Below are 27450 nucleotides of genomic sequence, written 5' to 3'. Positions count from 1 at the left end.
TGTCCATGATTGATATGCAAACTGCTATGAATTTCTTAGTACCTTCCTGCCTAACCCAAGTTTGTAGTATCAGTGTGATTTCAGATCAGCTGTGGGTTAATAATCAACTTGGGTGCAAATTGAACTGGATGATAGTAGGTCATTCATGTGACCAATCTTGTTATGATTCCACTTTTGGTTTCAGAGTACAGTGTTCTTATTCACTGTGTAAATGTGAAGTAATTTTATTCTGATCTCAATACTATTTCAGTAACAGATGTTGCTATATCATTGTGGAATTAGTGTATATGAATTTTAGTACTGGGTTGAAACATAACTGTTAGAGTGGATTAATGAACGTACAGATTATGAAATAATTAGAGACATTGGAAAGACCATAGCCATCCTTGGCTTAGGCATTCAGCAAAATCCTGAACCTTTTGGGGTAGGTGATGCCAGAAGTTTATCAAACTCTAAATTACTTTGTGACAACTGAAAGGAAAGTGGAGGAGAAATTGTTCAGGATGGACATAAAAAAGGCACACGGGGTGGATGGAATCTATCCAATTAAGTGAGGCAGCAAAGGAGGTAAGCAAACTCTTAGCCATAATTACAATTGCATCCTTTAATTCCGGGGAAGTTCCTATGGGCTGGAGAAGTGCAAATATATCCCCAGTTCATAAAGGGGATCAAAGGGCGACATGAGTAATTACAGGCCTGTTAGCTTAACATCTGTTCCATGGAAAATAATGAAATCACTAGTTAAAGAAGTTATGCAGGAACATTTGGACAGCCACACAATTATACTGCAATCACAGCATGGATTTTTCAAGGGGCAGCCTTGTCTAACCAAGCTGATTCCATGCAGTGACCAAGGAACTGGATGCAAAAATAATTTTAAGATCATATACTTGGATTTCAGCAAGGCTTTTGATACTGTTATTGTACTAAAATAAAAGACTGCTGTACAGACTGGAACAATGTGGCATTAAGGGCAAGTTACTGCTATGGATAAAGGGATGGTTAAATGGAAGAAGACTGGTTATCAGTGAGCACTGCTCTTCGTGGGCTAATGTTAGTAGAGTTCCCCGGGGTTCAGTGCTAGGTCCATTGTTGTTTTTAATATTTATTAGTTCTATTGATGAAGGTATATCAGGCTTATGTCAAAGTTTGCAGATGATACAAAGGTTGACAAGGTGGTTAATAACAGTAATGACAGTATGCTACTGCAACAAGATTTAGAAAAAAAAATTAAATTGATGGGCCAAGAAATAGCAGCTGAAGTTTAACGTTGACAAATGCAAGGTACTGCACATGGATAGCAGTAACCTATCCATGAATTTTTCCAAACATTACCAAAACTTATCGACTGTTTGGTACTGCAATCAGCGTAGTGGACAATGAAAAAGGCCTGGGGATAATTGTACAGTCAGACATGAAATTTTCTGAGTAGTACAGACATGCTGCCAGGACAGCTCATGTGATTTTGTCAGTGATATACAGAAACTTTGTTAGCAGGGATAAGATGTAATCATCCCTTTGTATAAGACCTCACTTTAGGAAGGATGTAGATCTCCTAGAACAGGTGCAGAGAAGAGCAACCAGATTAGAAGTGAACAAAAGGGTGCTCTTACCTGAAAAGACTTCAGTTTTGCAAATTGCAGCATCTCGAGACCAAGCACCTGTGGAGGAGATGTGATTGAGGTGTTTAAAGCCTTGAATGGAATGAGCAAGCTGAATGTTAATCATCTTTCACTTGCTGAGACTACACACATGAGGGGGTGGACTAAATTCAAGATGAGGGAGGAGGATGGTTGCAGGATAGATATGCTATAGAATTTTTCCTTCAGTCAGTGGATGGTTGATTGTTGGCACATGCTTCCATCTGTTGTGGAAATTGATGGATTGAATAAATTGAAGGATGAGTGAACTGTTTTTTTTTTTTTTTTTTTTTTGGGTGATTCTATATACAGGTAGTTCTCGACTTTACGAGTTAATACGTTCGTAAAGCGGGAATTTATTTCCCATAGACATAAGGTTAAAAATAGGGGTTACGTTCTTAACTATGACATTAGTTAGCTAATTAGTTTATGTTTAAACAATGATTCATTTATTGAAATTATTTACGACTTACAAATGTTAAAGAATGTTTATTCTTCGTCATCATCGACTAAATGCACTCTCGTTGATCACTCATTATTGTCTCGCCGCTAATTGGTTTGTTGCACAAGGAGTCGTCTTCTTCAGAAATTTTTCAAGAAGCATTTGTTTCCAAGATAATCTTCTCTTTTAATTATAAATTTCACGATTGCATGCATAAACATTTTTTAGCGGAACGCACAAATTGCAACTAACACGGTCGCGTGGAGTAACAAGTTTACGAAGCTTTAAAAAAAGGAATAAAGAGAAGATTCTGAAAATTTATATATGTTTTTTATACAATTGAAGATTTCGGTAAAGGGGAAACATATTTCACCATAATAATGTAAAAACCACACAATTCCAGCTATCGGTATTTTTCCCAATTGAATAACATCGAGTTTACTCCCCGAGTATAATTGCTTGCACTAACAGAAAAGTCCAATAAACCTGAAAGTGCAAATTGTTTTTGTTTTATGGTCGTGACTTCCAGAAACGTGCTTTAGAAAATATCACAAAGCCGTTCAAAATTGGTTCTTATAATATATGATAACATTGAAAGGGTAGTGTGTTTGATGATTTGAATTGGTAACTAATACAATTTTCAAACCACACTCGTGACCTTAAAAATGACATTTTAGAGAGATAAATAGCTTAGTTATACAGCAAAAAATTCAACTTCCAAGACCTTGAAACGAATTACCAAAAAACAATGTGTTATTCGTGTTCACGTAATCGTGTTCACGTAATCGTGAACGTAATCATTCTCTGTTGAACACCCCCTCGTATTAACATATTTTGTATCACTGTTGTGCATCATATAATTCAGTTATTTTAGATAAATTTTTCTCTCCCTAAAACTTAAGATCTGCATATTGCACCTCCAAATACATTACCAAAAACACCTATCATGGGATTATAGAGAAGAAAGAAATTCACATGGAAAAATGAATTTTTAAACTGGATGACAGTAGCATCCACTTGATCAGTTGTCACAGAACATCATGGGATGGCTGAAGGGTTAAGTAAAATTCCATTAGGTGAAATAGGAAAATGATGTTAGCAAGGACTATAGTTATTTAGATTATACAGTAAGCCCTTGCTTAAATGGATCTCAGTTCAATGGACTTTTGGAAATAACAGACACTATTCACCAAACCAGACTTTTTCCTCAGTCTGATGGTATTCCCCATCAGTTAGAATAGTTTCACGATAAAGCAGAGTTCCAGGTGGGATTTCCTCACTAGCACCTTCCACCAGGTTTCAACTTGTCAGACATTAGCAGGGAGGCATCTGAACATGCTACAAGGGCACTGTGAACAAGCATTAGTCAGTTTCCATTGCTATTGTACTACACGGCAAAATTTCAAACTCTTCTACTCCACACAGTAAGTGTAACAAAATACAGTATTATAACATTTAATTATTTTTTAATATTACGTTACAGTACTTTTTAATTGTATTCTAGTAACTTTGGCAGTTATCTATTTCTTTCAAGTTTAATGGACAATCAGATTTATTTAACAAGCCTTATCCTCATATAGTTCATTAAAGAGAGGTTTAATGTATTTTATGAACAACTTAAAGAAATGATGCATGCTCATTGAGATTACATTTATCCTGACAAAAGAAAAAAACCAACAGACAGGGATATTACATCCTACATCCCTGTCTTACATTCCTAATGTCAAGGTGGTGCAAACTTTATTCTTCAGGTTTTCTTTTCCATGCAATATATATGATGCAGCCCAGGAATGGTGCCCTCTCTCAATTTAAAAAGCTATAAAGGCCAACAAAAGAACTTAAAGAATTATTTTCAAATAAAAAAACTGTTTTCCTCTGAATTTTGTTGCCAATAGTCTTGAAATGCAAGCTGAAACACTGCTATTTCCTATCAGTAAAGATTACCTTCCTTGTCCCTCACAATTACAAAAAACTAATGAGAGATAAGCACAGAGACATACATGTGAATGTGAAACTGGTTACATTAAAACTTCACCCTAAGGGGGTTTCTTTCTCATGGCAGAAGTTGAATGACTATGAATGAATTTGATAAATTATGGACTTAATTTGGTAGCTGGCAAACAGAAAAGAGTAAAGCATGTTTCCTTAACAGTCGAAATTCTGCTAGCTCCAAATGGAATTTGTAAATAGCAAGTTGCCTAGCTGGGTTATCAGAAGTGTTAAGTTAAATGTTGTTTAACTTAAATATAATTGTATTTGGAAACCAATTTGTTATCTGGTAACACCATTTGGAGAACAAGTTTTTTGAACCAAATTGAAACAAACTGATTTTGCAGGGAGTGAGAGGGAGAGAGGGGGGGGGGAGGGGTTGCAGTATTTCTCAGTATCAGTGAAGATAAAGAAATGAAATTTTGCAGATTAGTTAAGCCAATTTTAATATCAGAACTCTATCTGAATGCTATTACAAAAGAAAGAAGTGGTGTACAGTGGCCCTCTGTGGGTAGACTGATAAGTGTGCAAGGAAGCATGAAATATAACAAATGAAGTCATTCTTGGCATTTCAGCAATTCTAGCAGTGCTGAATGTCAGAGAATATTCAACAAAGTGAAAAAACCAAATTCAGATCTCTTTTTAATCAAGTTTTGAAAATGCTGTGTCAGCCAAGTCATTGTACTTTGACTCAAAATTTCTGGAGATGTCCAAAGTCTGTTACAGTATCTTGAAACAGTCGCAATCGCTTGGGCTTGGACAATTCAAACAAGGATCAACAGCCAGAAAAATGGTAGGTTAGCTACTGTTTAAAAGCGTACTCTACTGGTAAACAGTACTACAGCTGTATTTTAATATAAAATTTGTATGTGAGATTTAATTTTTAATGCAGTGTGAACTTAAAAACTCTATTTTTTCTCAAAAATCTCCCATTTCCCTCCTATTTTCAAATATCTCATTTCCAGTTTTTTGAAAATTGAAAGTTGGCGGTGTGCTGATAGAAAAGTAATAGTATATAAGAGAGGCATAGATTTAATGGATTAAAGTTAAGGTTGATATTTATAATTATATTTTGAGCTCCTGGAGGATTATTCTTTTATTTATTTATTTATGAATTTGTAGAATTTCTCCAGGTACACTGAAATCTTCAGATTTTCATCCTCATTTTACACATTGCCTAAAAAAATTAAAGTATTCATTTTAAAGGAATGAATGAATTCTTGTATTTGTGTAACTTTGGTTTTGGTGTGGGCTTTGATCTTATTTATACTCTTCAGTTTAAACTTACCCCAATGTTTCGTTGTAATCAACATTTGTGGCATTACAAAAACATTTTTTTTTTAAGACTCAAGAGGCAGTAAAGAAAGCTCGTAATATGTTGGAATATGCTGAAGAATCTGTTCAAGTGCCTCGAATGCTTGTAGGTAAGTAAATGTGCTTTTGTTTTCTTTCATTCCTGTTTACGTTGCTGTGATTCTTTACATAAATAAATAATTTTATTTTTTAACTTTTTTTTTTGGCCATAATAGTCATAGCAGGTCCCTTGTGCTGAAATTATACAGATTTCTGTCCATCAATGCATTTGGCATATGATTTATAATAAAATTTATAGTTAAAAAATTATAAAAATGAATATAATAATAATTGAGCCTGTTTTTCATATGTATATTCTGTTGATGCATCACCCAAAGTCCATGCCCTTCAAACTGAGAGATTTGCATGCATACTTATAGAACCCATAGTGATATATACATACCTGGATTATTCCAGCATAACCTGTTTTCCCAATGTAATTTTTTTGTTCATATTATAATATATAATATAAATGCAAATTGTATATTGAATAAAATAAATTTAAATTTGTAAAATACAGAGTGTCTGAAAAAAAATCTTTATTTTTAGAAAAGACCATAATTTTTTATTTTATATGAAATAATAGTTGTTTATATACTTCATAAATCATTGTTCATACTGGTTTGAAGGTAGTGCCATAGTAGGCTGTTTAAAAAATCGCTACTGTTAATGAGAATGCCAGTGTGTTTTGTTTTGTGGCTTGTTGCTAAAAATTTGCCAATTGAGGTTCATCGTAATCATCGTAGGATACTTAGGAAGGATCCAAAAAGTGTCCCACCCTATTGTGCATGGAGGAAAAGTTCAAGAAAACTGGAAGTTAACTGCATGATTAAGGTAGTGGATGGACTTGAATGTCTGTTGACGTTCAGGAGAGAATTCTTAATGCGGTTCATTAAAGCCCAAGAAAGTCCATTCTGCATGCTTCATGAGAAATTCATATTCGAAATGAACAGTACATCATGTCATTCATGTAAGGCTTTTGTTATTTGCATATGAAGTTCAGTAGTGCAGCATTTATTACCAACAGACAGGATAGCACATGAATTATTTGCTCTCACAATGTTACAGTTAATTGAAGAAAATAAGTTTCCTGCAGAAAGTGTGCTTTTCATGTTTCAAGACAAGTGAATTGGCACAGTGTTTGCTTATGGGAGTCTGAGAACCCACATATAGTGCATTAAAAAATGAGGTATAGTCTGAAGTCAGCATGTGTGTGTAGTGTGAACTCTGTCATGATCAGATTATTGGTCCATTTTTTTTCCTGAAAAGTCAGTTAATGGAATAATCTTGACCTTTTAGAAAATTGTGCTTCCAGCTTCCACAACTGGGGGAATACCAATTTTTTTTTTTTTTTTTTTAAATAACAGAATGTGGCTCTGCCTAATTCTGTTATGTTAAGGATAAAGTACAGTGAAACTTCCTTTTAACGGACAGCCATGGGGAACGAGAATGTGTCCGTTAGAGGGAAGTGTCCGCTAACAAGAAGTCTGAGGGAGAAAAAAAAAAAGAAAATAAGAAAAATCGTTAAACGTTTAATGTAAAATTAAATTAAAATATATACAGATTTTGAACAATGTTTTTGTAAATAATATACAATTACATACACAAGAGATAAAGAAAAATCGTTAAACGTTTAATGTGAAATTAAATTAAATTATATACAGATTTTGCACAATATTTTTGTAAATAATATACATACAATTGTATGCATATTAAGAAAAATACATACAGTAATCACTTATTTTCTTCTGCACCTTCTTCCGGCTGATAATTTTGTTTTCAACATTTGTTTGGAGTGAAGAAACCATCAAAAGTCCTTCAGTGTCTTAAGCGGCGAAAAACATTTTTAAACGATTGATTTGTATCAGCACTTCTTCTATTTTCATCGGTGGTTCGTTGTTAATATGTTCTTCGAAAGAATGATCTCCTTCCATTTCTTCATCCTCATGAGGAACTTCTTGAAAAATATCGATGATAATGTCGTTGATAACTAGAGCACCATCTTCTGTAGTGAGGTTCGAGTCTATATCTTTGTAGCCAGGGTCACTTGTAGCGGAAGTATCATACATTATCAATAGATGTTGAAGTTCTTGTTCTTCTTGGTGCTCCACATTGCTGTTCACAACTTCAAATTTTGCGTTTGAAACACCAGACTTTACAAAACAGTTCAGGACAGTTTGTTTTCTAATTGTGTTTACTGGAAATCCATTGAATTGCATCTAGGATGCTGAGTTTCTTTGCAAGGTCACTCGCACATGCTACATCTTTCATGTTTGCAATGAGGTATCTTAAAACACGTTTTCCCTAATAATAGGCCCATGAAGTTTAAAATTTTTTATTATTCCTTGATCCAAGAGCTGACACTCTGCAGATGTGTTTGGTGGCAGAAAAACGATTTGAATGATACAATTCAATGTGTGGGTGAGATGCAGCATTATCCATGAAAAGAATAATTTTTTTGTTTTGACAAATCATGTTTTGGTTAAAGTGACTTATCCATTCGCTCATGATATCTCGTGTCATCCACGCTTTTTTTTATTAGACTTCCAGTCAACATTCAAAAGATTCAACTTTATGCCCTTGAAACAACGAGGATTTTGTGGTTTTCCTATAACAAGAGGTTGTTCAAAGTCTCCCAGCATATTTGTACATAATAGTAAAATTTCAAGCGTTCCTTAGAAATTTTTCCGCCCTGAACTTTTCGTTTTTTAGACTCATTGTTTTTTCAGGCAGAGCTTTAAAAAACAACCCTCTTTCGTCACAGTTGTAAATATCATTAGCTTCAAAATCACGACATAAATCTTCCAATTTGACTATCCACTCTGTTACAACCCCAGTATCAACAGATCCACCTTCACCACTTACGGTTTTCCAAGAAATTTTATGCCGAGTTTTGAACTTGTCTAGCCATCCCACGGAAGCTTTGAACTCATTTACTCCCATAGATTTCGCAACCTCCAAAACCTTTTCCCTAATAATAGGCCCATTAATGGGAATTTTTTTAGCACATGCGCGACAAAACTCATACTTAACATTGTCAATTTGAAGTTCAACAGTTTTCGGGAATGATTTTTGAACCTGATCATTTACGTGTTGCCAAAATTGTTTGAGCAGTTTATTTTTTTCCCTTTAGGATGTCGCTTACCTGCGTCTTCCCGATTTTGAATTTTGGAGCGAGATTGCGAACACTATTTTTTTGCCGATCATACGCATTAATGAGTTCGACTTTATCTTTTAAAGCTAAATGTTTACGAGAAGACATTGTGCACTTCACACGACACACGCACGGTAGCTGCCATTTTGCAACTGGAATCTGCTGTGAGGCGACAGCACCGCAAAACTGCACTGGCAATCTCTTTGAACGTTATTAACAGATCTATCTGTCCACCGTGTTTCATCTCATTCCGTTTCACCATTATTAAGAAAAAAATGTGTTACCTTACTTTTCAGAAACCCCTCGTATTAATCGCTTCTCAGCCTTTTGGCTTATATCAAAATGTATGGGAATGTGTTGGATCTCCAATACGTTTTGAAGGTGGTTATTTCAACTGTATATTTTATAATATCACATGGCCTTAATCACCGTATGTTTCAACAGTTTCTTTAAGAAATTAAAGCTGAATACGAAGATGTAATTTTACCTAGCGCAGTAAAATGGCTTGGTCGTAGCAAAGTGTTATATCGTTTCTTTAAACTTACTCATGAAATTGATATTTTTAGAAAAAGGGAAACCAATAAAACAACTATCAAATATGGAGTGGCTGTTTGATCTTGCAATTCTTACAGATATTTCTAGTAATTTAAAAGTTCTTAATTTAAAACTATAAGGGAAAGGAAAATTGGTCTCTGTTTTGTATGGTGACATCACATAATTTCAGAATAACTTGTTATTATTTAAATCCCAAATTAGCATTAGCATTAGTAGAGGCATTTGATGCAAGAAAGCAAGCTTATGCAGCATCAGCCAAAAAAAAAAAAAACCACTTCCACTTCACCCCTCTGTTCGTTCAAAATACCTGTCCAGCTGAGCCTTAAACTTATTTAGGCTATCAACTTCCACGACAAGGGATGGAAGTCTGTTCCACCAACCAACCACCCGCTGGCTAAAGGCAAATTTCCGCACGTCTATCCTACATCTGTCTTTCCTCAATTTGAATTTATGCCCTCTCAGGTGATTATTCTGAGCAAGAGGAAAAATCCCATCAGCATTGAGTATGCTCAAACCATTCAAGGCTTTATACACCTCTATCAGATCACCTCGCTGGTGCCTAGTCTCCAGACACTGTAATTTGCAAAACTTAAGCCTTTCTTCGTAAGAGCACCCCTTTGTTCCATTCACTAATCTTGTTGCCCTCCTCTGTACTCGTTCCAGCAGCTCTACATCCTTCTTGAAATGAGGCCTCCAGACCTGTATACAGTACTCTAGGTATGGCCTGACCATTGCCTTATACAAGGGAATAATCACCTCCTTATCCCTGCTAGAAAAATTCCTATATATCATTGACAATACACCATGAGCTACTCTTGCAGCCCGTCTGCACTCTCAGAGAACTTCATATCTGCCTGCACAACCACCCCCAGGTCCCTTTCATTCCCTACCACTGTCAGTGTAGTACCACAGAGTTGATACATTGCTCTGGGGTTGCTGTTTCCCATGTGTACTTTACATTTGTCAATGTTAAACTTCATTTGCCACCTCTCAGCCCATCTGCTCAACCTTTCCAGATCCTGTTGCAGCAGCATAGTGTCAGTAGTGTCCTTGACAACCCTGCCTACCTTTGTATCGTCTGCAAACTTCGACATTAAGCTTGATATACCATCATCAATATCATTTCAAGAAACAATTGTATTAAATTCGGATGAACGATTTTCTTTGCCACGTACACAAGACATTTCCGCTTCCGGTTCTGACCATGTGCCAATTGAACCACGTGGAGAAATACCACGTGTGGAAGTACCGTGAACCTGCTATTTAAGGAGATGTTGCAGAAAGTTATATTACTGTTGAAGAAGAGAGCTGACACTCTCGAAAGCTCCAGGTTTTTAGCGCTTTTAATTTTATATTTTAGCTTATTTTATTGCAAACGATCTTTTATTACAGTTTTTAGTATTCCGTAATGTACAGTCATTAGTTTATTGTAAATAATTTGTTTTATATTTTTATACTATTTGTAAAAATTTTAGTTACAGTAAATTTTGTTCAATGGTCGGTGTATGAGTTAATTTCCTAGATATGAGTTTTCCCGACCTCAGAGGCCTCTTTCAGGATATCAATATCATTTATGAATACAGAAAACAATAATGGACCCAACACTGAGCCCTGAGGGACTCCACTAATAACATTAGTCCACGACGAGCAGTGTCCATTGATTACCACTCTCTGTCTTCTCCCCCTCAGCCACCCCTTTATCCACAGCAGCAATTTGCCTCCAATGTCACACTGCTCCAATTTGTGCAGCAGTCTTCCATGTGCAACAGTATCAAAAACCTTTCTAAGATCCAAGTATATAATATCAAAGTTATTCCCTGCATCCAGTTCCTTTGTGACTGCATCATAATATACAATCAAATTGGTCGGGCAAGACTTCCCCTTAACAAAACCATGCTGTGTCCGAGCTATAACTGAAGTGTTGTCTAAATGATCCTGCAGTGCTTCTTTAACTAGTGCCTCCATTAATTTTCCTGGAACAGAAGTTAAACTCACAGGTCTATAATTACTTGTGTCAGCCTTTGATCCTCCTTTGTGAATTGGGGTCACATTTGCACATCTCCAGTCTGTGGGTACCTCCCCTGAGTACAAGGAAGCTCTCATAATTATGGCTAAGGATTTGCTTACTTCCTCTGCTGCCTCCTTTAATATAACTGGATAGATTCCATCCTCCCCGGGTGCCTTTCTTGTGTTTATCTTCAACAATTTCTCCTCCACTTTACTCTCAGTTATTACAAGATTCTCTAGCTTACTGCTAGAGTTGAATACACCTCTGGCTTTCCCCTCACTAAATAACTCCTCATGTGTGAATGTCGATGCAAAATATTCATTTAGTTTGTTAGCTACCTGAGCAGGATCATCAACAGTTGACCCATCGATATCAAGTGGACCAATCTGATTCATCCCCTTCCTTCTAGAGTTTACATAAGTAAAGAACTCCTTGCTGTTTTTCTTTGCATCCCTTGCCAAAGATTTCTCGTAATCTGCCTTCGCCTGCCTAATCTCCTTTGTAACTTGGTTACAGATCAACTTGCACCTATCATGCTTCTGTGTCATGTGTTAATTTGTATGTATCCCATGCATGTTTCTTCTCTGCCATATGCCTCATCAGTTCATCTGACATCCATTTGGGCCTAAACCTTGAACAATATTTCTTAGTTGGTATGTAAAGCCTAGTAGCTTCCAAGATAAGTTCTTTGAATGCTTCCCATTTTGCATTTGCTGTTGGTAACATCATCAGTTGGTCCCACTGTATAGAATTTAAATACTGTCTCAGTCCATCGTAGTCGCCATTACGAAAGCAATAACCCTTCCATTACCCCTTATGGTAGTTACCTCTTTGAGTAAATCCCACTTCAGCACACTGTGATCACTGCCACCTAGTGGTTCATTTATCTCCAGATTCTTAATGCATGAAGAATCACTGCTGATAATCAAATCAAGAGTATTCCTCCCTCTAGTTGCCTCCCGAACATGCTGATGTAGAAAACAATCATCGAATAAATCCACAAAAGCCTTGCTAGCGTGTGAGTGACCAGCCCCCAAATTCCAGTCAATATCTGGGAAATTAAAATCTCCCATTATAAGACTCTCTGATTTACTGGCCCACTCTATTTCCCTGTACAGTTTCTTATTGTACTCATCAAAGTCATTAGGCCTATAGCACACTCCTACTCTCAATTTTGATCTCCCAATGCTTATGTCACACCAAACTGACTCGACACTGCACTGTCCAGTGATGTCCACTGGCTTCACTTCCTTGGATTTTATGTATTTCTTAACTAATAGCATAACCCCTCCTCCCTTCCTATCCAGTCTATCCTTTCTGTAGACGTTGTACTCCCCAAATTCCAGTTCTGCATTCCTTATATCTGTTGACACCACGTCTCTTATATCTCAACAATATCTGCCTTTGATGTTTTGAGCAATACCTCAAATTCATCAAGTTTATTTACTAAACTCCTAGCATTGGTGTACACGCAAGTATACATGCACCTATTTCTATTCTTAGCTACCCTAACACAACCCATGTGTTTACTTGTACCGCAATGACTCCCAGCAATCTCTGAAATATCCTGCATCTTGTTTTTCAGGCTTCTGCTCATTCCAATAGAAGCAGTGCAAGAATCTCCTTCACCTCTGCCGGTGGCTACTGTTAATCTATTCATCTTTGTCTCCCCCCAAGCTAGCAGTTTTCCGACCCACCTAACACTGCCTCGATAGCATCAGCAAATATTCTTGCACCCTTTCTATTTAAGTGTATCCCATCCCTGTAGAAGCAATCTCTCCTGTTAACAAGTACAGTCCAGGCTGAAAAAAATTCTACCCCTTGAGCCTTGCACAATCTTTCCAGGGCCGAATTGATCGACAAGGCTGTCATCATATACTTCCTCCTATCGTGTCTGAGCAGAATTGCAGACACTTTCAAATTCAACCCTATTTCGTGGCTTTTTTTCAACAGTGACTTGTACTTGTTAAGCAATTCTGCCGGTCTCCTACTCTTGATATCATTAGTGCCAACGTGTACAACTGTATCACCTTTTGTGCCCTTAAAAGATGATATCTGCTCTACAACATCATCAACCTTTGCCCCTGGCAGACATACCCTGGTCCTGTTCCACATATCCTTTTTACAAAGCATGTTCCCCGTTTCCATGACAATAGAGTCACCAACAACAACTAGTTCCTTTGGGACCAGCGCATTCTGCCTTGGGGGTTGCCGCTGTGTTGTGCAAGGACCAAATGCAAGCTCTGACTTTGATGTGGGCAGCTGAATGCTTGATGGGCCCCTCAGTTTAGTTCCTTCGAGGGCATCCACCCTATCCTTCAAGCTCTCATATAAGCCCATAAGAACGCTGAGTTGTTGCCTGATTTCGATACACTCTTTGCATCGTGCACACACAAAGACATCCCCCATGGCAATATCATGTCCCGTACCTGAATGCTCCACAAACACCATGCAAGCTGTGCATTTTAGAACGCTGTGATTCAGAAGGCAACTGCTCCCCTCAGTTCTCCTCTGAGCCACAGCACTTCCATTAGCTTGAGCCTTTTGTTTTGCTGCTCTGGTCTGAGTCATGATTTCTTTTAATTTAAATAAAATTTCAATTTCAGTTTATAACCCTAACTTATCTACCAACACAGTTATAACGGGATATATATTTTTTAGTGTCAAGTATTAATTATCTCCGAGTTCCCTTTATATAACTTCCGTTTCAGTTATGTATTAATTATGTTACGTTTGTAATCTAAGTCGGCATATGTATTTAGTTAAAAGTAAAATTTACATGCCAACGAAGTTCAACAAGTTTAATAGATTTTAGTGATCACCGAAAATATTATAACCTATACTATACTAATGCTATCTAGGTTCGATATATAACGATCGTATGACAAGGACAAAGGCGGAAAGTTACGAACGGTAATCTATGTACACTTAAGTATTAATTAACTTTCAAATCTCGCTGTCTCAATTCAGAATAAACTAACGATCCTTACTAGGTCTATAAGCTACTTACAAAAAATAATTTGATGTAAAAAATATTCAATAAGCAGCTAAATATGGCTAAAAAACTTCTCGTTCAGCGGAGTTGTCTTGTAACACGTGGATACCCTTACCGATAATTTTATGCAATTGCAAGGCCGAGTAAAAAATAAATACACCAAATTAATCAGAAAATCACAAAATAATGCTATACTACTAAATTTAAATCAAAAGTTTTAGAAAAACAATAATTTCAAATCAATAAATAAGAAAAATCCACTTGGCGGCTTTGAACATGTCTGGCCCTTATTAGCCTCGTCAGCAGACTCCATTGAGCGAGATAATTTAGTTCACTTCGGAGGTTGTATCGAGCTAAAAGAGAAAGACATATTTCACAAGAATCGTCTCTCGTTATTACAATTACTTTTTAACAAGTTTGAAAGTCGATTTGCTGATACAAGATTCTATGAAAAAGACAAGCTTGTTTGAGAATCCATTTACCTCAATGGCTGAAAACTAAAATCCCAGCATACAACTTGAACTTATTAATCTTCAAGCCAAAGCATGGTTCAAAAATAAGTACAGTATATTGACTGCGAAAATAAACTACTTGAATTGTACAAGGCTCCCCAATGTGAAGATTTTCCAATAATAAAATAAAATACAATGAAAATGGCTTCTTTGTTCTGAACAACATATTTTTGTGAGCAAGTTTTTTCAAGCATGAAAACAAATAACTATTTAAAAATAAACAGAATGACAGATGAGCGTCTTCATTCTGTATTGAAAACTGGTGTCATGAATTTTCAAAATTTTGAACAGTTATCTAAAATTATTTAGCCTCAAATCATCTCATTAAGTGTTAATTTATTCATTAAATGTTATTGTGTATTGTACTTAATAAAATTTTCTACAATTTTCAATTTTAGGAGCATCATTATACAGGAATACCCTGCATAGCACTGTTAATTCGTGCCAAAAATATACCACGGCATGCGAAACTGCGCTGATTGAGGTATTATTAGTATGTATTTTAATGTAATGCATTCCGACAATTTTATTATATGAGTCGAGTTGCAAAAATATATAGGTGTTTGTTTACCGTAAATTGATGCACACAAAGTTCTTGAAAAAAAAGAAACTAAAATGATAAAAATGAAAAATACCAGTAAGTACAGTACAAATGATTTTTATTTTGACAAATAACTGGTCAGCTTAGTTTGCACTATTTTTTTTTCTTCTTTTTATCTGCATGCATCTCTTTATAACATTGGATGTATTTTTTCAACGCCTGCCTTACTTTCATACCTCTTTCGATGTTTGGATCTAGAAGAACACTCAGCGCCATTACATTTCTTCTTTCACTCATATTTGCGTATAAAGGTGTAACGTTTTTAAAAAATAATCTTTAATAAAAATACACAACGAAAAATAATTGTACAGCTTACGTACAGTCAACGTCCTAACCACTCGGAATCTAGTGTTTACTGATCTATCAAATCTAGCAGAGTCGTTATATAATAGGAGATGTGACAACAGTCAGCATCGCCTTGAATCCATAACGCATTGGCCTATGTGCTGGCATTATAATACATGTATACATATCAAATGTATTGGTGTGCATAACGCAGTTAATTTTTTTTCAATTTGTAAACTGTGCTGTAGCGAAACCCGTGCTGTTCGAAACCGTGATATGCGAGATATTCCTGTATTTATTTATTCACCTTAATATTGAAAAGCTGTGATCCTTTTCAGTAAATTTTCTAAAGTGAGCATTTAAAAGCAAAAGCAAAGTATTTTTTTAAAACACAAAAGTAAGTCATATTTTTATAATTTTAATAATAAAATCTAAAAAATGAATCACTTACATAGATTTGTTGTACATAAGTGTTGGAAATTTGCATTTTTTTATATATAGCCCGAAAAAAAAGAAAACGGTAACATGAAAATAGAAACTTTCCTTTTACATGTAACAAGATATGGAAAATGTAACATGCTAATTTTTCTCGAATCACTCAGTGCGGCCCACGAAACAAATCTAACTTTCCATGCAGCCCTTGTACTGGAAAAGGTTGGACACCACTGTACCAGCCTATATAGGTTTGAGAGATAACCAGTTTTTGTTATTTATTTTTTTTATTTTGTGATATTGACAACTCTGTATAGATTAACATTCCCCAACTGGCTCGTCACCTCCCGAACTTTAAGTTTTGACAAACATATTCATACTGTAAAAAAAAAAAAAAAAAAAAAACCACCCCTCGTCTCTCAGATCTATACTTTGGATTCCAATTAACCATGGCCTGAAATTTGTTTGAAGTGATACATGGTGCAGAATATTGTGTGATGCTGTAAATAAAACATTTTTAAAAATTTTAATTGTTTTTTTAAAAAAAAAATTTTAATTGAAACATTTGTGTAGAAAAATTAATCACAAGTAATTAGAATATGAAGGTTTCAGAACTTGTTAGAGATGAATGTTTCCATTGATATCCTTTAAAAGATCATTCATAAGCATCTTTACACCTGAAGTGGCTGCATGGTTAAGTCCAAGAATATTGCACCTATTTGCAAGTGTAGGATTGTTCAGCATGTAATTCAAGAGTGCCATTATGAGTGCTTACCCTGCTGATCCTTTAAAAGCATAATGCAGCTCTGATTTAGCTGGGGCATGTATACTGTTTCTTTTTATGAAATTTTGGGCTATTAACTTAAGGAAGAACAGTAGTCTTATTTACGGTGCAAAAGTAAGGTTGTAAATCATAACTACACAAGCAAGTTGTAATAAGTATGGTGAGCATCGTACTGAAACATTGGATGATTAAATACAGAGTTGATTGTTACATTTATTTATTTTTCTTATCCGATCTAATCTGATTTTTTTTGCCAAATATAGATATTTGGAAAATGACTTTTCAAAAAGTTTGTATAGCTTTCCATATTCTTATTTTTTATACTTATATATTTCAGGTAAAGTTATAGGAAAAAATGGTCGTATTATTCAAGAAATTGTTGACAAATCTGGGGTTGTGAGAGTGAAAATTGAAGGTGACAATGAGAATCAAGCTCCAAGAGAGGAGGTAAAATTTTCTCGCCTTTCTGATGGAAGGTTAAATTAGGAATGGTATTTTGTGTATTGGGTGCAATTTTTTTTTTTTTTTCACTAGAAGAAATATAAATTATTGCAAATAATTGTTTTTTGTCACGCTAATTGAAAACTTAGGAGACTTCAGAATCATTGCCAATAAGTACAGCTATTCATTACTTTAATGAATAGCGTTGAAAAGGTATTCTTAAGTTTATGTAGTGAAGAAGGCAGAAGTATTAGGCTTTGCACAAAATGAGGTAGGTTCAGTAGAACTACATTTAGAAGAATGCAGTGAATGTTGCATAATTCCCTGCTATGTGTATACACAACATTTAAGTATACCACTTGATTTTCTTATTTAATATGGTTGAAGTTAGGTGATTAGATTTGTTACTGATATGAGGATGTAATTATAGCATATGGGATTCTACTGTTATCCAAACAGGATCAGCGTTCTATTGTAGAATTCTCTTCCAGTTCGGACGATAGTTTGAGTGTAAGAACTGTCAGCCAGTGGAGATTTGTCACATGATTCAGATGTTTGTGTGACATCATATATTTCCAAGATAATTAGAGCTCACTGGTGGGAACAGTTGTGTGAAGGTGAAGGTTTGATAATTAGCTTTTGCTATTCAGTGAGTGAAGACAGGATCCACCGTTGGGAGGGAAGTGCACATGTGGTGGATGCTGGATTTAAGGTCCTGAACTTAGTCAAGACTAGATTATGTAAGTTGTGTTGTAGAGCATTCATCTTTTACTCTTAATTGTTTTCTACAATTACAGAATTACATAATTCTATAATTTTAATTACAGAATTACACGATTTTGCAATTTTAAACAATTTGGCTGCAATCAGCAGTCAAATTGTTGAAATAGTGGTATCTTAATGTTTAGTTTAATTTTTTTTAAATTAGCTTAACTAATTTACTCCACTGTACTTCACTGTTTTGTACTGTGGTTTATTGAAATAATTTAATCCTTTCCTTCCTTTTTTAAAGGTTAGGGTAGGATGTTATGTATATGGACATCCCTGCAGCTCTGACTTCTGTAAGATTTCTCCTGCTGCTTACAGCCACATGTTAGTCTTAACATTTTTGTAGCTAGGTTATAGGTTAATTTACATTAGGTGGTTGTGATGGCTTCTGCATTCTTTTCAACTTCTCCAGTTTTCCTGGAATATTTCTCAAAAATTACTTACAGTTTTGCAGAAAGTTTACTTTTCTTTAGCAGCATCTCCATGTTCTCTGTGATGATTTTTCCCCCCTCTCTCTCAGGTATATACAGTCGAACTTCCCTATAACGAATTCCATAAATCCAGCGAAAAAATTCGTTATACAGAGAATATATTTTTTATTAGAAATTGTTATCTAATTAAAAATGAAAACGAATCTACATTTATTTTTAATGTATTTTATTTCAAAAACACTTATTTAAATCACATTTACACAATTTTCGCCGGTAAGTATCACAAATTAAAAAAAATCTGTAATTTTCATTTGTACAGTACAATTAAAAAATTGTCTGATTCTCAAAGAAAACCTCACATTTGTTTAGAGCATTAAAAACATTATCAGGAACATTTTCACAAAACTAGACCTATACGAACCGTTTTAAAAGCATTAATCATTTCTTCACGAGTTGAGTTTTCTACAGGTTGTTCTGATGCATCTTGAGCGTCATCGTTAATTTCTTTGTGATCATGGTCGTGTCTAACTATTCGGCAGTATTTCTTCTTCATTTGGATGTTCTGCTGTGATCTACATAAACAAAACTATCCAGTGTTATTTCATTTTCAATGTTTCTGGACAATTATAGTGATGTCCAAATGTTTTTCAGTTGTGAAAGGGGCAGTTCATCTTGTTCGTCCAGTCGTTGTTCGACTTCTGTATTCAATGCAAATCCCGCTTTCGAAAAACAATTTTGAATAGTGTATTCAGTGACATCGTTTGTCCAAACTTTTGCCAGTTCAGTGATGCAATTTATAAGGTTATTGTAACCTCCAAGTTTCTATTTTCTGATAACGCATTGACAATCTTCATTATTATTCTCTTTCGATAATAAAATTTAAAATTTTTAATAATGCCTTGGTCCATTGTTTGGTGGTGAAAACAACAACTTCTCACTTTTAAGTTTGGCAGAAATACTGGCAGGATGTTCCAGACAGTTGTCAGTTACCAACATGATTTTCCTTTTTAATTTTTTTGTTATATGCTTGTCTAGTTTTAATATCCATTCTTCAAAAATATCACTTGTCATCCATGCTTTTTTATTAGATGTAGTCAACTTCCAAAGATTTTGTGCCTCTAAAACATCTTGGGTTTTTTGATATTCCAATGACTAAAAGTCATAATTTTTCACTTCCTGTCATATTTGCTCCAACTAGCACAGTGATTCTTTCTTTGCTTTGTTTTTCGCCAAAACATTTATCATCCTTAAAAGCAAGTGTTCTATTCGGTAAACATTTAAAGAATAAACCCATTTCGTCAGCATTAAAAACATCCTTATGCTCACATTCTTCCAAAATCTTCTTTAAGGTATTGTTCCTCCAACTGTTGCAATCTTCTTCACTTAACATTAACACTTTCTCCACAATTCTGTGGCGCTTCTTAAATTTATCTAGCTACCCAGTGCTCGCATTAAATTCTGTATTTGCACAGTCCCTTGAAATTTCATTCCAAGGGACTATGCAAATTTCAGAGCTTGTTGCTTAATTATTAGGCCCAATATTGGTATATTCTTTTCACGTATCATTTGCACCCATTTTAGAACAGCTTTATCAACATCTTCGTATATATATACACAACTTAATTCGCTTCTTGTCTGCTCCTCCTTTAATTGTATTTAAAATTGATTCTCGATTTTTTAAAATTGTAGATAAACTGCTTGCAGGTATGCCACATTTCTCCGCAACACCTTTTTTCTTAAAATCCTGGTCAATATCATAACATTCTTTGCTTTATCATTAATACTTTAAACACTTTCTCTTCGACATTGTTTCCGCAATTGTAAATATTACTCAAATGCAGCTTTTGATGATACACACACCACCAACTTCGCTGCACTGGCCATATAGTGAATTTTTAGTACCGCCTACTCAATGACGTTCGCTTGCCAATTCAACAGTATCACGTGACCTTTCCTATCAATCACTTTGAAGAAATAGGCGACTGCATATTTCTTTTATTCTGCTTTCATTCGTATATACACGAAAGAAAATTTATGGTTAATGTATGCTGTATGTTACTTTCCAGAAAAAAAAAAAATTCATGAGAACCATCTATTGGGAGTCTAGTTAGATGAGAACAGACATATCATATAATTATTGACAGGAAGGTCACGTGGTACAGTTGAGGTGAGAAGTGAATGCCACTCAGTAGGCGTTACTAAAAACCGACTAGCGTTCTATGTATTGCCGCCGCAGCATGCTGAAGTTTACCGCAGCAAATTTCGTTTCCCCCTGAGCCAACATCAATTTACAAATCTACCCTATTTAAAAAATAAATAAATTTTCTGTTTATACTCCTGGACGACCAAACGGTCAGAGGATTTCACGAGATAGACAGAATACAAGAAACAGCACCATATTCAGCAGTCACGGGCTTGAACCCGGGTCACTCAAGGCACGTGTACTTATGCACCCACGCGCCTGACCACTAGGCTACGGCGGCCTGTTGTAAAGTTTACTGTTGTTGTAAAATTTATTGTAAAGTTTACGACCACTTTTAAGAAAATTCATTTGGTTTAATAACTGTAACAAAAATGAAATAAAGACCCTCCTACGGGTGTCAATGGCTACAAGTGTTCACTAAAAGGATGATTATTTGATTCCAGATGCTAATGCGCAATTTCGGAATGAAGGAGGCAGTATATTTGAGTAGCTGTTTAGCAGTAAATGCTTGAAAATCTTCAAAAATGCTTTTACTAATTTTTTAAAAAATTCGTTATAGAGAGACTAACACTTCGCTATATGGGGTTCATTTTACATGTAATTTCATTTCAAGGTGCAATGTTTTGCGAAAAAATTCGTAATATAGAGAAGTTCCACTGTATTTGGTTTTTCTAAAACGTTTCAGGTTAATTCAAACTATTCTCTCTTGGAAAAAAAAAAAAAAAATGCTGAGAACTGCTTACCTTAGACATGGTTTACTTTTTGTGAGTGTTATTGTCTTCTCCAAAATTTATTGCATGCCAGCCACCTACTGTGGAATGAAAAATTCTTTAATTTCACTCAGGAAGAAAGTGTTATTTATTTTGAATTCAAAGTGTTCTTTACTATATGATTTTCCAATAATTATTTATTATTTGTGACTTGGAAAGGTTGCACTTACTTTGCTTTTAAATCCAAAAGCAATGACGGCAACAAAAGCAAAAATTGTTATTTTCAAGAATGGAATTAAGATCATCTGTGTCATATAAATATGGCCTCCATATCGAAGTGGTCAGGAGCAGGAGTGCAGTAACACACGCTCTTTGAGTAGACCAGGGTGTTCAAGCCCCTGACTGCTAAATACGGGTGATAGCCAACATGAATTGTCAAGGAGGCTTCCATCCTGCAGCGGATTGATAATGGCTACAGTTCCTTTTTTATGTCTTATAAAATGTTTCTCATAAAATTAAGAGAAAATAATGTTATTATTTGTTGTGTTTTTCTGTGCTTACTGTCTGAGTACCATATTGTCTCACTTCTAATACAGACATTTCTTGGGATCTTTAGAAATGACTGTGTTTATCTATGAGTAAACTTAAGTTAATAATATCAGTTTTAATTGAGTAACATCTCCAAGAAGGTGATTCTCTTTGTTGTTCATTAAAAACTTGAAGATACCTTTGTAACTGTTTCAGAACTACAGTAGATTCATGTTATTTAGGCCACCAGTTAATCGGGGCAGCCGTTTATTTGGGGCAAATTTTAAAAAATAGAACCCAATCGAGAAAATAGCCAGGGTTTACTTCGCTTAATTGGGACAACATGCCGTTTAATCGGGGCAGGAGACCATAGCACTGGAGATTACCCTATGATTGTCTCCGACCGTACCACGTGGTTCGGTCGGATTTCTGGAGGTCACAACCATAAAACAAAAACAATTAGCAGTCACCTGTTTATTGGGCTTTTCTGTTAGTGCAATCTATCATAAATGGATAGTAAACCTGATCTTACTGAATTTGCGATAATACCGACAGCTGGAATTCTGTGGGTTATTATGGTGAAATGTGTTCACGCTTCCATGAAATCTTTAATCATAAAAAAAATAATTTTCAGAATGTTCCGCTTCATTCCTATTTTTAAAGCTTCGTAACTTGTTACTCCGTTCTCACTTGCGCGTATCGTGTTACTTGCAATTTGTGTGTGTGTGCCGTGTTCTTTGATATTGATTGCTTATCTTTTTACTGTTTTAAATTTTAACCCCCACCCACAAATGTCAGTGAACAGAAATGTCAACTAGTTAGTTTGTACATATTACAGTACATATTAATTATTTTGATTATGACGTATGTTCTTCCGATTTTCACGTATCATTTAATTTTTTAATTGGTAAGGTAATAAAGGGTAAATTTGTGCTTAATATATCTTTACTGTTATAGCCTGTGGATAATATTCCTCCTATTTTCGCTAATTAGAATTGCTGTTTAATAGAATTAAAATTCAATTCACAAACGTGATCACAATGACCATTGCTTACTACATATTGTATAGTGAACGGTGAGTCCATCATAACATGATTTGATTGTACAGTGAACCAATTGTAAAGTGGGGGTCCATTGTATTTTTAACTATTTACGTGAAACTTCTAATAATTGGGGCAGCCGCTTAATCGGGCCAAAATGCAGTAGTCCCAATGTGTCCCAAATAACCGGAATCGACTGTATTTAGTTTCATTATCAGACAGTAGGTAGATTCAGTTTAGTGACTTGAATGATAAATAAATATAAAGGAGTCTCTGACTTATGTAAACTCAGTCTTATGTAAGGTTTGAAGTGAAAAAAAATTTGTTGTATGGACGGCTGGCAAAGGGCACATGTGTAATGCAGCATCATTTGTTCGTGTTTGTGGCGCATGTTCTTCATTCTTGGTATTAAATGGTAAAAAATGCCGCACAAGAGTTTAGCTGCTGGATTAATTTTTATACTTTTGTATTTGTTACATTTTTAACGGAACTTTATTTATTTAAATTTCAAAGTACAGTCAGACCTCTCTAACGAACTTCCATATAGCGAATTTTTCTATTTAGCGAATTTTTTTTATTTACCCTTAGTCATTATATTGAAAATAGTTTCCATATAACGTACTGATTTCGGGAGATCTGAGTAGGCATTGTTCGCACCTCTGGCCTTTAGGCAATAGAATTGACACTCTAGAAAGCATGAATTAAGAACTAAAAGGATTAAGAATTAATCACATTAGCTTTTAAGAGCTAAATGGTTTAATTCTTAAGAGCATTCCACAATTTAGTGGTGTCCGTAAAACCTATACAACCATCTTTACTGTACCAAAAAGTTGCTCTGTTCAACTGCTACCTATGTGTCCATGGACTTTGGCTCTGGTCAACTGCTACCTATGTGTCCATGGACTTTGGCTCTGGTCAACCTGTTTTCTGTTGTAAGCACTATATTAGAGAATTAAGGGTGATCGATTTTCCTTTATCCCAGAAATTAATCTGTTGTTTTACAGAAATGTGTCATCCACTCTTTCACTAAATTTCATCTGTTTCTGTATGGTAGGTACAAATGGTCCCTAAATCACTTTTGTTTTAGCTGCTGTACAAGTAACCTTACAATGTCTAAGAGGAAATCCTTGAGTGTATTGGAAAAAGTGTAACTGCTTAATAACGTAGATCGGGGCATTAAAAAAGTAGAAATAGTTTTAAAATTTGGTATACCTTCCAGTAATGCATCAACCATTCTGAAAAACTGTGTTTCAATTCTCAAACTTTGAGGAAATGGGAGCCACTCGGAAGCATGCGAAATTATGCCTATGAAGATGTAGATGAAGCTATTTTTAAGTTGATGAAGTTGATTTGAGACCAAAACATGCTATCAGGGCCTTTGATAAAAGAAAAGGCTGTGTTCAGTATGCACCGTTTTTTTGGGATGTAAAAGATTCCAGGCCAGTTCTGGTGGGCTGGACAAATTTAAAAAGTGCCATGGCTTACTCGAAACAGTTATTTTTGGTGAAAGTGGGTTGTAATCGAATATGACTGTACCCATTTGAAAGAAAGAGTTTTGAAAAAAATTATGGACGACTACGAGCACAAAGACTTATTGAACATTGATGAAGCAGGTTAACCAGACACTGACTTTTAAAGGTAATAAATGGTAAGGAGAGAATTACAGTCTTGGTTGGTGCAAATATGGCTGATAATGAAAAACTGAAGCTTTTGGTAATAGGAAAAAGTAAAAAACTCCAATATTTCAAAGGAGTAAAGTCATTAGAGTTGGACTACAACAAAAAAGCTTGGATGACAAGTGAAATTTTTGAAGTGGATTTTAAATTTTGGTAGAAAGATGACAGAAGAAAACAGAAAAATCACATTAATCGTCATTGACAACTGCCCTGCCCACCTTCACTCGGTAATTTTGAAACTTACAAGTGTGAAGCTTGTTTTCTTCCCTCCAAATACTTTGTCTAAACTGCAGCCAATGGACCAAGGCATCAAGAATTTGAAAATGCACTACCAAAGGAGCATACTGAAAAAAAAATTATACTGAGAATAGAAACCAACTGACCTATAGATTCTGTTATAGATTGCAAATGTGCATATCAGAGTTGGCAAAAAAGTGTGGAGGCAAGGTGTTTCATCAGCGAAGAAATTGTTCTTGATGAATTTTTACGAGTTGATTCAAGTGACTCTTAACATTTTGGAGATTATTCAAAGAACTAGTGACAATATTGACAATGAGTTAGATGAAAATGAGGGCAACAACAAGGCAATGAGGGCAATATTAAACCTTCCAAACATGAAATGTTGGCCACATTTGAAACTTTGTGTAGAGGCCTTCAGTGTGAAGAAAATGTGCCAGAAAATATATTTAAGTGTTTAAACAAATGCGAACATTTTTATGAACGAGCTACAGTAAAATCCAGTGTACCTCAACAAATATCCAAATACAGTCAAACTTCCCTATAACGAATTCGATAAATCCAGCGAAAAAATTCGTTATACAGAAATTTCGTTATACAGAGAATATCTTTTTTATTAGAAAATGAATCTACATTTATTTTTAATGTATTTTATTTCAAAAACACTAATTTAAATTGTTTACACAATTTTTGCCGGTAAGTGTCACAAATTAAAAAAATGTGTAATTTTTGTTTGCACGGTACAATTAAAAAATGTCTGATTCTCAAAGAAAACCTCACATTTGTTCAGAGCATTAAAAACATTATCAGGAACATTTTCACGAAACTGTGAAAATGTGAAAATGAAAATGTGACCCATACAAACCGTTTTAAAAGCGTGAATCATTTTTTCGCGAATCAGCTTTTCTAAGGGTTGTTCTGATGTGTCTTCTTCGTGATCATGGTCGCGTCTAACACTTCAGCAGTATTTCATCTTCATTTGGATGTTCTGTTGTAGTCAGATCTTGATCTACATAAACATAACTATCCAGTGTTATTTCATTTTCGATGTTTCCCGACGATTCTAATAATGTTCAAAAGTTTTTCAGTTGTGAAGGGGGCAGTTCATCTTGTTCGTCCAGTTGTTGTTCGACTTCTGTATTCAATGCAAATCCCACTTTTGAAAAACAATTTTGAATAGTGTATCAGTGACATCATTTGTCCAAACTTTTGTCAGTTCAGAGATGCAATCTCTAAGGTTAATTGTAACCTCGAAGTTTCTATTTTCTGATAATGCATTAACAATCTTCATTATTATTCTCTTTTGATAATGAAATTTAAATTTTTAATAATGCCTTGGTCCATTGGCTGGAATTTTGATTTCACGTTTGGTGGTAAAAACAAATACTGGCAGGATGTGCCGGACAGTTGTCAGTTACCAACACAATTTTCATTTTTTCTTTTGTTATACGCTTGTCTAGTTTTAATATCCATTCTTCAAAAAATATCAGTTGTCATCCATGCTTTTTTATTAAAGGTGTAGTCAACTTCCAAAGATTTTGTGCCTCTAAAACATCTTGGGTTTTTGATTTTCCAATGACTAAAAGCAAGTGTTCTATTCAGTAAACATTTAAAGAATAAACCCATTTCGTCGGCATTAAAAACATCCTTAGGTTCTTCTTCAATACCTTAAATCTTCTTTAAGGTATTGTTCCTTCAACTGTTGCAATCTTCTTCGCTTACATTAACACTTTCTCCACAAATAACCTTTTCCACAATTCTGTGGCACTTCTTAAATTTATCTAGCCACCCAGTGCTCGCATTAAATTCTGCATGTCCAAGGGACTGCAAATTTCAGAGCTTGTTGCTTAATTATTTGACCCGATATTGGTATATTCTTTTCACGTATCATTTGCACCCATTTTAGAACAACTTTATCAACATCTTAGTATATACACAACTTAATTTGCTTCTTGTCTGCTCCTCGTTCAATTGCATTTAAAATTGATTCTCGATTTTTTAAAATCGCAGATAAGTTGCTTGCAGGTATGCCATATTTCTCAGCAACATCTTTTTTCTTAAAACCCTGGTCAATATCATGAAGAATCTTTACTTTATCATTAATACTTTAACACTTTCTCTTCGACATTGTTTCCGCAATTGTAAAAATTACTCTACTGCAGCTCTTGCCGATACACACACCACAAACTTCGCTGCACTGGCCATATAGAGAATTGTTAGTACCGCCTACTCAAAGATGTTCACTTGCCAATTCAACAGTATCACATGACCTTTCCTGTCAATCGCTTTGATGAAATATACGACTTTGTGAATTTCTTTTTTTCTGCTTTAATTCATATATACACAAAAGAAAATTTATGGTTAATGTATGATGTATGTTACTTTTCAGAAAAAAAATAAAATAAAATACAATAACATATAGCCTATGTGATTGATGACAAATTGTTCTAAAAGAACGAAATTAAGAAAGAAAAAAAAAAAAAAATTCATGAAAACCATCTACTGGAAGTCCAACTAGATGAGAACGGACATATCATATAATGATTGACAGGAAGGCCACACGGTACAGTTGAGGTGAGAAGCGAATGTCACTCAGTAGGCGTTACTAAAATCCAACTATGGTAGCATTCTATATATTGCTGCCGCAGCACGCTAAGGGTTTACCG

The 27450-nt window shown here is 35.0% G+C and overlaps 1 protein-coding gene across 4 annotated transcripts in view; it reads left to right on the top strand.

Annotated features, from left to right (window-relative positions):
* Window positions 1-27450, top strand: part of LOC150084234 (fragile X messenger ribonucleoprotein 1 homolog B-like) — a 497644-nt gene that overhangs the window by 218693 nt on the left and 251501 nt on the right. For all 4 annotated transcript variants that reach the window (XM_090375957.1, XM_090375959.1, XM_090375958.1 and 1 more), the window contains exons 9-10: window positions 5417-5495; window positions 17088-17197. In XM_090375957.1, the coding sequence (XP_090232083.1) occupies window positions 5417-5495; window positions 17088-17197 (189 nt within the window). The remainder of the gene's footprint in view (window positions 1-5416; window positions 5496-17087; window positions 17198-27450) is intronic.

Source organism: Mastigoproctus giganteus, chromosome 6, assembly GCF_048544385.1.
Source record: "Mastigoproctus giganteus isolate SK-2022 chromosome 6, ASM4854438v1, whole genome shotgun sequence".
Lineage (NCBI taxonomy): Eukaryota > Metazoa > Arthropoda > Arachnida > Uropygi > Thelyphonidae > Mastigoproctus > Mastigoproctus giganteus.
The sequence above is the reverse complement of the archived record's forward strand: the minus strand, read 5'-3'. Positions and strand labels throughout refer to the sequence as shown.